At 37.9% G+C, this 12,563-nt stretch overlaps 1 protein-coding gene across 1 annotated transcript; it reads left to right on the top strand.

Moving 5' to 3' along the window:
* Positions 1-7,499: 7,499 nt before the first annotated feature.
* Positions 7,500-9,661, top strand: LOC129246217 (insulin-like growth factor-binding protein complex acid labile subunit). The gene has a single exon (XM_054884854.1). The coding sequence runs from the start codon at positions 7,881-7,883 to the stop codon at positions 9,276-9,278; it is 1,398 nt and encodes a 465-aa protein (XP_054740829.1). The 5' UTR covers positions 7,500-7,880; the 3' UTR covers positions 9,279-9,661.
* The last annotated feature ends 2,902 nt before the right edge of the window (positions 9,662-12,563 follow it).

Below are 12,563 nucleotides of genomic sequence, written 5' to 3'. Positions count from 1 at the left end.
AAGTTTTTATCTAACAAAAATTTCAATTTTTTTTTCGATTTTTCCAAAAAAATAATTTGTTGAAAAGCATATTTTATTCCAAAAAATTCACAAAAAAAAAATTATAAAAATAAATATTAAAAAGGTAGTAGGTATTTCACCTTAAAAATTTCTACGAGTATATCAAAATATTCAACGTTTTATAAATCTCAAATTTAAACTTTGCTCGCTCCCGCTTGAGTCTTTTTTGTTTGGTTTGTTTACTTTAGTTGCTTGCCATAGTAAATAAATAGCTGATTGAAAGAAAGTGTTTCAGACAAGATCAACTTGCCATATTCCTCAAACCGTTAGCTTTTTTTTTATTTTTGGTCGGAACAAAGAGCGAGTGCAGCACTCAGACATTAATTAAGTCCATTGTACTACACTTGGATTCCCTTTTAATTTTCTCTCAATCTACCCGATCTCTGAAGAAATCTGAGTAGGAGCCAAGGTGATCGCTTCTTAACACATCAGCGCCAAAGACCTCAAACCTGATTCGAGCGAAGGCGGGGCAGACGCACAGGAAGTGGTCCGCTATCTCATCCTCCTCTGCACAAGCTGGGCAGAGTATACTGTCTGAGAAGCCCGACCTTTCCATGTGCTTCGCCCACAGAAAGTGGCCCGTCATCAGTCCAACTAGCCGTCTGCACTCCCTTCTGCTTAATGTCAGAAGGGCTTGCGACAGTCGATCGGACATGACAGGTAACATCAGTTTAGTCCATCTTCAGCCTCTCTCAGCCTGCCAAGCTCGTGAAAAAGCTCTTTATAACCTCCGTTCAGAGGTGCCTTCAATAAATAAAATGAAATCCATTATTTTCTCGGTAGATGGCTGTAGTGATGGATATCTCGTAAAGTATTCAACAGACAATTTAAAGTTTATGCTCGTCAAGGTTACATTTCACACTAAAAAAAATATTTTGCTATTTAAGCTAAATGCGAAAAATTTCAGATTTACTTCAACCAGAGTATTCTTTAATTCATTCGGATCCACTTGATATCGATGAAAGATGTGTAGTCTTCTTGTAAGAGGGACGAGATTCCGGCAATTGAATCTGAGAACTTCAGTAAAAAATTTATGATGAGAGCAAAGTATTCCATTAGGAGCATTGAAACTTTATTGGCCCCGTAGATCTGAAAAGTCAATGGTCTCGATCGTATAAGAGCATTGAGGTTTGAGCGATTCGTCTGATTTCAAGCGATAGAACATTGATAAGCATGCACCTGGCACTGTAGGGCGGCAAGGAACTATCAAAATGAAGTGGAGGATTTTTCTAGTATATGGGTCTTTAAAATCACTAGCATAGCCTCGCAAATGGGCATAGTTAGCATAGCCATTCGGAATATTCGAGTAAATATGGATAACAAACATAAAATACGAGTCAAAAATAACGCCAAGATTACGAATGTCTTTGATTAAGATAAGAGTTACGTTTGAGAAACATAATAAGTTGAGGAAAGAGGATTCATGGACTTGGAAAACGTTGTGTGATAGCATTTACTATAATTAAGACAAAGTTTAGTTTGCAGAGCCCAATCGTGCAAAGCATTCAAGTCTGCCAGTTATGTCAATGTTTCCAATAGATAAGGATTTAATTGCATTTTAACATCCTTAAAATCTTTTTCTAGGTCATCACTATAAAAAGTTTTTTTTTCGTATTATTATTATTATTTTTTTTTAATTTTTGTTTTAGTTTAGAAAAATCGTAAAGATTCGAGGTATTATCGGGAAAAAGTGATTGATAGATTAAAAATAAACTAGGATTACTTTTCAACCATTTCTGCTAACACAAATGCGTCTATGTCGAACGGAGTAAACACTCAGGAAAACTGCGCAATTTGGACTTTTTGGCGCCCACTATTTTATAGTGGTTGGGGCATAAATTTTGACCAATTGAATTCTTTGGTTTTTTTCATGCTAAGTATGATGAAGAGTGGCATCCTTTATTACTATCAAAATTTCGCAGTCGTTTTGAACCCCTCAACCCGCACGCCGTGGCTCCGCGCATGCAACTCACCAATGCATGGCTCCAAACTGTAACAAGTATCGGACCAAATTTATATTTTCATGAGTTCATATTGCATGATTTGTTTTCAATTTCTTTATTTATTTGCTCATATTTTCTTCGCTTCAGCTTAATTGTACAATTTACGACAGATATGAACGGCGTTTGAAGTCGTTCGATTGCTGTTTAAAGGCAATTTATATAAAAAATTGTAAAGGGGAATGTAACGGTAATTTATGTTGAACAATCATAAAACTCGATGAAAAAGGGAGAGCGTCGCAAAGGCTTCACCAAAAATTGGACGAGTGACAAACAGCAGGCGATAATGCCGGCTCAGACAAGCGGATGTGACGCGCATCGCAAAATAACAGCCAAGCGAAGTGGTAAGGGGAAATAATAGCGTATCAGTATGTGTGGCCTATAGGAAACTTCAGTGCACCGAACTGGTGTGTTTCTAGTGGATCTAGAGCTATGACTAGTTCCAGTTTATTTTCTACTCTATATGTGGTAATTGTAAATTTTCGAAAAATGGCTGCTGCGGAGCTGTTATTTGAAGGGGTCTTTTTTTTGTTTTGTAAACTTGTAAATTTTCGAAAAATGGCTGCTGCGTAGCTGTTACTTCCATTTTGTTTCTATTTTTTAGGGGGGTGCGCCGGACCAAGTCCATCTGCAGTTTTTATTATGCGATGAAAACAACACTGTTTTCTTTTTGGTGTATATGGCCTAAGTTTTTTTTTTTTTGTATATTCGGAGTTTTTTTTTAGATTTTAATAGAACATTTATCATCCAAGAATGGTTTATAAAAAATAGAAATCGCGTAAATCGTCATCAAGTTTTCAAGCTATGACTCCGATCGTCTTGAAAAAGGTGGTTTCGAGAAGAACGCAATTAAAAGTTTCATTACGGAGCGCAGCGAACTGAGAATACACACATTTTTCCCACCTTAGTTCTTCTGTGTGTCTTTTAAGTTCTATTTTCAAATTATTTTGTATATTTTTTAAATTTTTTGTGTATTTTTTAAATTTTTTTATTTTGATTTGATTTTTTATATTTTTTTTTTTAATTTTTTGTAATTTTTTTTAATTTTTTTAATTTTTTTTAATTTTTGAAGTGAAACTTCTTACGCGTCGATGGACGAGCGAGAATGGAAAGTAAAATTTCAAGGCCATGCAACGTTTTGGGCATTTTCGTTCCGCGAGAGAGAAAAACGATATAACGTAGAGGAAAAGGAGGGAGAGAGAGCTATACCTTATATATATCTTAGATACACTTTAGGCTATTTGTCCTGAGTTTTTCCTTGTGGTTTCTAATTTTTAGTGAGAAATAACACTGCCTACTTTTTGGCACTTGTTTGTTGGTGCAAACTTGTAGGAAATATATATTTGGTGCCTACTTTTTGGTGTTATATTTCCTTGGTGCCTATTGTTTGGAGCATTTTTTAGTCTCAATTTTTTGGCGTGTTTTTGGTGCCTACTTTTGCCGCTTATTTCCGTTTCCTGGCTAGTACTTGTGCGTATCATAAAGTCCTATCCATTCTGGCGTCGGATTTATTGGTATTGCCTTGCGGTAATTTGCGCCGTTGCTGCGGTCTTGGAATCGCTGCGTTTGTGTGGGTGATAAGCGCTCTGAGTAGTGCGCGATGTTGCCACGGTTTGTGTCCGGCGTTTACCTACACCGGTGGACCCTTCTCCGTTTTTTGTAAATTTTGTCTATTTGTATTCTCTGCAAATGTTGTGAATTCAGTTAGATATATATTCTTTCTCTCTCTCTCTCTCATTCTCTCTCGGGTCTCGCTCCCTTTCTTCGTCTGCCTTGATCGTTTCACTTCTGCTATGTGTACTACGTTACACGCACTTTTGTTTTTTTCTTTTAATGTGACAACTTTCCACTCGCGACCAGTCTTCTCTGCAGGGTCTACGCTGGCACAAACACACGCACACACCTACATTAAAAACTATATTTATTTTCTTGAATAGACTATAATGTGCCTGTTGGTGTGTTTAACTTTTTGCAATTACCACTGGTGACGCGGATGATTGGTGGCTGGTTGATCCAATGTATTTCCACCGGAAGAGCGTGCATACATAAATCTGCCGACACAACCCAACATACAAATGTGTTTGCATATTTACATATGTGATTTACCACGTATTCAAATGTATGTATGTATGTATGTATGTCACTTAAACTCGCAGATTTATGTGTCGCATCGCTTAAATTTCAGTTGAAATTTTTATTTTATTTTTTTTTTTTTAATCTTTTTTCTGCTCTTGTTGATTTAGCAAAAGGGTTGCAGCACAGCGCATGAAAACTATTTGTATGTAGTGCAAGAGGGCGAAAGCAATATATTTGGAAAAGTGTACATTTCCTACTTTAAAACACATTTTTTATCATCAACACTTAAATCCAAATAAATCCATTGAAATTGAAAGTTCGACACAAATGTTTGAACTGTAAAAGGAAATGAAATAAGAGTAAAGATAAAAAAGTTTCACATTGTGTTAAGAAACCAGAATTTTTAGTGAGCTTTTCATTCACAAATATAAAATAAATATACGTACACATATACCTACATACATACATCTGTATTACAAAAAAAATTCCATTTGTATACTTTTGATATGCAAACGTGGTTGTCACGAGCGTGATTTATGTTGTAAGTTGCCACAAAGGGATGCCTCTTCAAATGAAATTCTTTAGTAAAGACAGTTTCTTAATTCTTATCTGCATTGGCACTTACTTGCATAAACTAGGGCTCTCTCTTTTCTTACACGTAGGTAGGTAGGGCAAATGGTGGAAGCACCAATCTGGCACTCCCCAAGCAGCACTAAAGCGCCGTTTTGATATCATTTTGAGACCTGCCAAGGGCGGATATCTACAGCCAACCAGAGCTGTTGACGTAATGGAGAAATTTGAATTTTAAATGAAGAAATGGAGCTCTACCTATTCTGCCCTGAGAAAGAAGTTGTCCAATTCCTCTTTTACAGTAGTCAAGGAGTTTCCGATGTCTGATTTCTGAGACCAATTCAGTCGACCCCTTTCTCAGCTCAGCACAAATTTTATTTCCCCCTGTTTATATTTCTTGGAAACCAGACCAGTGAAATGTTACCTGCTTATCCAAGAGTTTTGAGCTGCTTCTTACAGGAGTTGACCAGTTCTGATCTGCACCATGGCGCCATCAGATTCTTGATCGCAGCTTGAATATCGGAAAAAAATATTAATATCTCCCTCCTTTCCCCTTTCCCTAAGCAGTTTGCATGCCTGCATTATTGCAATGCAAATATTTCTACGTAAAAAACACTAATAGTATTCGGCAGTTTAAAGAAAATAGATAACTGGGCTGATTTGGAAAAAATCCCTGCTCCGACTCCCGATTCCATCTTAGATGCGTCGTTGAAGACAGAGGAACCAGCATCGGTAAAATTTTTCCCCTGTTGTAACCTTGTCTACTTGGAAATATTGAGCTGGTACGACCCTCAAACTCCAATGTGCGGGCAGAGAGATGTCGAGTGCTCCGCGAGGAAGTACATTGAGTTCTTATTAATGAACGAACGGCCTAGAAAAATAATTCTATAACCTTCAAACCCGGCTTCCAGATATGATACACTGTTTGATCGGAATTAGAAGAAGATTGAACAGGGGCGGGAATCTTCTTCTTCTTTTTAATTGACGCGATAACCGCTTACGCCATATTGGCCGAGCTTAACGAAGCGCGTCAGCTACAAAGTTTATCCATCACTTTTAATATTTTTGAGATTTTTAGAAATGTGGTTCAAAATCGGCCATACGTTTAAAAAATATTGAGATAAAATGTTACACAAAAATATGCGCCATTAAATTTTAGTTTACAGGGTTTGATTGAAAAGTAATGAGCCTTCCCGCGCGGAGCGTCTGCCAAGCGATCAACCGAATCGGCTGGTGGGGGAAAATGATCGTTGAACCTTCCCCTTCCACTCGAAACCGGTCCCAGTTCGCTGGCAACAGCGGTGCAGTCAACATCGCTCCGCGAGTGAAAGCTGTTTTAAAAGTGTGGGATTTTGCAGTGGCGATAATGCAGCGATCGTTGGAGCAACGTGACTCGATCAAATTTTGCGTAAAGCTAAACAGTTTTTACCTCCAGGAAGCACTTCACAAAGAAGTGCTCCTTCGGCTGAAAAACCGCGTCGCCCGGGTTCGGTCCAACCTCGTCAACAATTGGACTCTTCATCACGACAATGCGCCGGCGCACACCGCCTTCCTCTGCACCTCTGCATTGGCCAAGATGGGGGTTCCGGTGCTTCCTCACCCTCCCTACAGTCCAGACCTGTCCCCTCCGGACTTCTTCTTGTTCCCGCGCCTGAAAAGAAAGCTGAAGGGGAGGCGTTTCGACTCCATCGAGTCGATCCAAAAAACTGTGACAGCCGAATTAAACGGGATTCCGGCGGATGAGTTTAAAAAAAGTTTCCTGCAGTGGAAGAACCGCTACCAGCGGTGTATTGACGCTCAAGAGTCCTATTTTGAAGAATATTAGTTGTACAAGCCAAAAGGTTTAATAAAACTGCCTACAAAAAATAAGGCTCATTACTTTTCAATCAAACCCTGTAGACTCTCACAGGCAATATTAATCGTAAATAAGGTTTTGTGGGAGAATTTTCAAATAATTTAGATCAACTTGAGACCAAATTAGTAAATCTTGCAAATCAATGCACTTAGAAAACAAGTGGCATTAAGAGGCAAAACATCCCAATATGCTACAGCTCTTTCGTATTCCTCTACCGCATATTTCTCCTCTTTTTTTACTGCTGCGTAGCGTACATAATTAGCTGACTGTAGCTGTATACGTTTACATTTTTATATCCCGATGGTATTCCATATCAATCGGATCAGCTAAGTTATTATAATTAGTAGATGCCATCCGTATTAGGCCTTTGCATATTTTTTTCTGCTTTCATTTACCCATTTTATCTCGCTTTTCTCTCTTTCACTCCAATGCGGTTTTGTGGCTGTCGTCGTCGCTGTGTTAGTCTGAATGCTCAACCGCAATTGAATTAAATGAAAACCCCAGCGGATGTTTAATTGAAAACGGAACCCAAGCAACCGTCAAATACAGACACTCACAACACCCCTCACTCTCACGCATACCAGCTTGCATGGGCGCAGCGTTTGAAATCAGATGACCGAGCGGCGGCAATAAAAACAAAAATCAAATAATAGATTAGTTATTCACCACAACAACAAATGCGGTAATGTAGGACAAATGTTGTGTTTAGTTTGCTGGTTGCCCCCTGGTGAGACATTTTAATAATAAATATACGGGACTGAAACGGATGAACTTTGGAAAATACAGGCAAAACAGAGATAACAATAATAATGATAGTAAAATGGATATGCAAGCAACAAAAACCGCACATGAAAAAAATTCAATTCTAATTCGTTAAAAAAATAAACATTGCCTACTTGGCGTTAAAAATATTTTGTCCATCCATAGTAGTGCACAACTTGTGGTGGCCGGCGCATGTTGTTACTGTCATAACCCATCGCGTGTCAGTCCGATAAGGGACATCGACGCGTGTGCGTCGTTGACGTGGCTGGCAGTCCGAGATCGCTTTTATAACGTTTCGCATAGGGCACAAAAACTGTCAATAATATTTAAAAATATACCAAAAGGAATTTTCGTTTCAAAGTCGGTCGATGAAAAACTCGCGCGAGCTACGCATCGTTGCGCTCACTACGCTTGCGTGAAACGCCCCCTTGAGTCGCGCGAATGCACGCTTACTCGGGGGCGGCAAAAACAAAAACAAAACTGAATTTTTCGAACTTGTGAACATTTTTGAACTCATAGAAGTGAAAACACCTATTTGAAAACTTTTCTCATTGACGATGAAATTTCTTTTTTTGTTCGTCTGCGCAATCGCCGCTTTACACGCTCACTATAACGGTCATGCTGCGCAACTGCGTCGTGTCTGGATGCAGGATCACTGCCACCAAGGCATCTGTACTGGCATCGAGATCGGACGCAATGACTATGTCATTCTGTCGCAGATGCCCATCGCCAAACAGCTTTTGCTTACCTTCCTAAATTCTAGCATTGCCAAGATACCGCATCTGATGTTCGACACTTTTCCCGATCTACAAGTATTGCGCATGGAAAACTGTTCAGTAGAAACCTTTGAAAAACCACAATTCGAGGGCGCTAGCAATCTGATGAGTCTCTTCCTTGGCCACAACCTACTGCGCGACATACCGAAGAACATCTTTCTCGGTGCCGACAACCTGCACACGCTCCACTTGAACCACAATCAACTGTTTAACCTGCACAATGCCAGCTTTCATGCCTTGAAAGAGTTGCGCGAGCTGTCACTCGCCGACAATCGGCTGGAGCAGCTGCCGCTTGGCGTGTTCGCGCCACTACGCAAACTCCTCGACCTCAATCTGGGTGGCAATCGCCTAGCGGCCTTTCCGCGCGGCATATTTGATCGCAATTTCAACCTGACACGCATAAATTTGTCACGCAATCGCTTCGTGGTTTTCGAGTCGGAGCTGTTTAAGCTGCAGCCACGCATCAAACAGCTGGATCTTTCCGGCAACGAGCTGCAGGACCTAACACTCAACTTTGCCGTGCTGGAGAGCGTGCTTGCGAACAATTGCGACATGCGTAAGCTCACCATCTACGGCTATGTCTACGAACTGGAGTTGCGTAACAATTCACTGCGTGAGCTGCCGCACATACCGCACGCAGCCAATGTGAGCAGTCTGGATCTGGCGCTCAACCCGCTCGGTACGCTGCAAGGCAATCCGTTGCGTCGCTTCACCGGTTTGCAGCGGCTCAACTTGAGCGCAACTGGCATGCACGAGTTGCATGAGGACGTATTCAAGAAGCAAACGCAACTCAAACTGCTGGACATCTCGTCGAATTCACTTTATAATTTAAAATTCCCGCTCTTCAGTAGCCTGAAATCGCTGCAGTATTTCTACTTCCAGCAAAATAATTGGAACTGCGATTTCTTGCAGCTGCTGATGAATTCATTTGTGAAGAAGCGCGACATCTCCTTCATGGAGGACGCAACGGAACCCGAACTGGTCGACGATTATGTAGATGGAATAGCCTGTTGGTATGAGAGCAACAAGGCGACGAAGAAGTGCTCTGGCGATGGACTCTCCGAGGCCGCCTTGGAGTTGGCCATTGTGCGCAACGACATCAAGTCTTTCATGGAGGTGGTCGAGAAGAAATTCGTCAAGGTCTACCGCATGCTGGACGAGTTGAAGATGCGCTTGTAGCGCCGACGCGTGCAACGAGAGTGCCTGCAGGAAATCACCCGACAATTGACAATTTGGCTTGAACTAATATTATGCTTACTGGCTTCCGTCATCATTTTAATCGCATTTTTAATTATTTAATCGCATTTAATGGAATAATCTACATATGAGTTAATTACAATTGTTTTCGTGCATGCTGATTAAAATAACCGCATAAAATACTCAAACTTTGACAACATATATTTTAATCGCATTTAACCGCATTTAATCGCAATTACCCCGCATTAAAAAACTGACAACATTTTAATAATTTACTGAATAAGTGACAGAAGATTATGCAATAAGTTTATGTGTCAATCAAAAACAGTACAATGATCGATGCAATAAAAGGTCTAGGTTAAAAATTCGGGGGCGTTTTCATTTCACTTAAGTGTGTGGCAAGTGAGTGGGGAGCGGGGAGGGCGGGCCGAACGCCTTTATGGCTACTTTCGGCGGTCAATGCGTAAAGAGGCCAAAGCCTACCTTTTTACTTATTCCTAACGGCATAAACTCATATCTACGTGCACTTTCATAACTAAGTTATGCTCACCAAGAAAGTGTGACGTTCATTCCCATTACCTACGACTATATCCCATATCCTTACCCAGACGCCAGTCGCCTGTAACTACTTTACACAATTTTTCTATGAAATTTGCATTTCTAGCTAACAAAATCGGTGGAATTTATAGGCGTTGAAAGCCTCTCAAATCCGTACAAAATTTTGGCTTACCTAAAATACTAAATAATACTTACAAAGGAAGTTAGTTCAAGTCATAATAAATTTCAGGGACTCAACAGTTACGCTTTCAGTTCAACGATAAATCTCGGACACATATACATATACATATACATATTTTTTTTAATTTATATACATTATTTATTTTAAACAACTATGAATATTATTTTTATATTGTTACGTCCTTCCATGTGTAAAAATAATATCATTAAAAACATGATACACATGGAAGGGAAAACTGATCGCTATATAAAATGAGGGACATAATAAAATGATCTCCTATCAATAAGTTTTGAATATATATATATATATATATTTTTGCAAATTAATTTAAAATTTTTTTTTCTTTTTTTGCAAATAAATTTTAATAATTTTTTTCTTTTTTGCTAATTAATTTTAATTTTTTTTTCAAATTTATTTTAATAATTTTTTTGCAAATTAATAGAAATAACTTTTTCATTTTGCAAATTAATTTTAATAATTTTTTTTTCCAAATTAATTTTTATAATTTTCTTTTTCAAATTAATTAAAATTTTTTTTTTCAAATTTCTTTTAATTATTTTTTGCAAATTAATTTAAAAATTTTTTTTTTGCATATTAATTGTCGTTATTTTTTATGTCGTTATTTTTTATTAATTTTAATAATTTTTTTGTTTTGCAAATTATTTTTAATATTTTTTTTTTTTTTTGCAAATTAATTTTGGTTGGTTGGTTGGCTTTAAGGGTGACCCTGCATCGGAGTGCCACATAGACCGCAAGTTGGGTCCGTTGTGTTGCCCTAGAGCTCATTATTTTAAATGATTTCCCCACCTAACCGAGATTTTTATTGTAGATTTTGGTCAAAGATATTAATTCGTTTCGAAAATTTGATGAGAGATTCGATTTTCAGGTCCGAGAGTACTGAAAGATTGTCAATTGTTGGAGAGCCTAGAAGAGCGAGTCGACTTCTGGCTAGACCCGGACAACTGCACAGCAAATGTCTGCTCGCTACTTCCTCATCTTCGTCCTCGCAGTATCTGCACAGGTCGTTCTGAGGAACCCCGAGCCGACGTGCGTGAGTGCCCAAAAGGCAGTGGCCGGTGATAAGAGATGTTATATGCCTTAGTTCGTGTTTCGAAAGACTTATAAGGGTTTTTGTCTGTTTCAGATTGTAGGATGGCCAGATTTGTCTGGTCGTAACGAAGGTAGTTTCCACTCGCCACCTCCGCTCAGCAATGCTGTGAAATTCTCGATCAATGAGCATTTTACATGTTGAGAGCGGGATGTGGATTGTGGGTAAGTTACTAACATTTGATTGCGCAGCTCCAGCTCTTGCGAGCTCATCAGCTTTGCAGTTACCTTCGAATCCACTGTGACCCGGTATCCAGATAACTTGGGCAGAATTCTGAACAAGAACAAGAGACAGGATCGAACCACATCTGAGTGGGTATAAGAGGAGCTGAGTGTTCAAACGGCCGCTTGACTATCAGTGAAAAAGCGGGTATCCTCTAGTGATATTCTCTTTTCTAAGATAGTTTTCGCAGCATACCAGATATCGCATACTTCCGCTTGGAATACACTATAGTAGTCGGGTAATCTAAATGATAGATTGATGTGAGGGAAATTTGCAAATTAATAGAAATATTTTTTATATTGTGCAAATTAATTTTAATTTTTTTTCAAATTTATTTTAATTGTTATTTGCAAATTAATTTTAATAATTTTTTTGTTTTGCAAATTGTTTTTAATAATTTTTTTTGTTCCAAATTACTTTTAATTTTTTTGATTTATTTTAATTTTTTCCAAATTACTTGTTTTTGGTTTTTTTTTGCAAATATTTAATTTCTTAATATTTTTTTTTTTGAAAATTAATTAAAAAATTTTCTTTTTTCAAATTAGTTTAAATTTTTTTTTGCACATTCATTTTAATAATGTCTCTTTTTTTTGAAAATTAATTAAAAATTTTTTTTTGTGCTTTTTTGGATGCCTAAGCAATGAAGCATCACCAGTGATTAAAAAGTTTGAAATTTTAATGGAAATTTGTTGAATTTGTTTTCAAATTTGCACAAAGTTTGAAACTTGTACTAATACGAATTTTGTAGCAGAATGAATTATGTTTTCATAAAAATATTATTAAAAAATATAAGGAATATATAAATGTTCAAAAATCGTCAATAAACCCCTGCGCTATAGTTATGAAACGCACTTTATGTTTATATGTATGTATGTATAAAGAGATTTGAGTTTATGACGAAAAGATTTTATTAACACATTATACTTTAAGAAAGTGTGAAAAAAATCAAATTTTGATTACCCCTAACCCCTTAATCCATCACACTTGATTTCCGATGAGCTCTGTTGAGCTGAGTTAAGGTGAGTTGAGATGACTTCAGATGAGGTGAGTTTAAATGAGTTTACCTGAGGTGTAACGCTTTAAGTTTTTCGATACACTGAAAAAATAAAACTCGAGAACTAATTTTTATTTCTGAGAGAAAAAATAACGTTCAAGAAATGAGTTTTGATATGGAGTAAAAAAAAATAAACTAAGAAAA

This window comes from Anastrepha obliqua, chromosome 1 (genome assembly GCF_027943255.1).
Source record: "Anastrepha obliqua isolate idAnaObli1 chromosome 1, idAnaObli1_1.0, whole genome shotgun sequence".
Taxonomy (NCBI): domain Eukaryota; kingdom Metazoa; phylum Arthropoda; class Insecta; order Diptera; family Tephritidae; genus Anastrepha; species Anastrepha obliqua.
The sequence above is the reverse complement of the archived record's forward strand: the minus strand, read 5'-3'. Positions and strand labels throughout refer to the sequence as shown.

Coding starts and splice junctions, on each gene's coding strand:
- LOC129246217 (XM_054884854.1), top strand. CDS start 7,881: ATGAAATTTCTTTTTTTGTTCGTCTGCGCAATCGCCGCTTTACACGCT.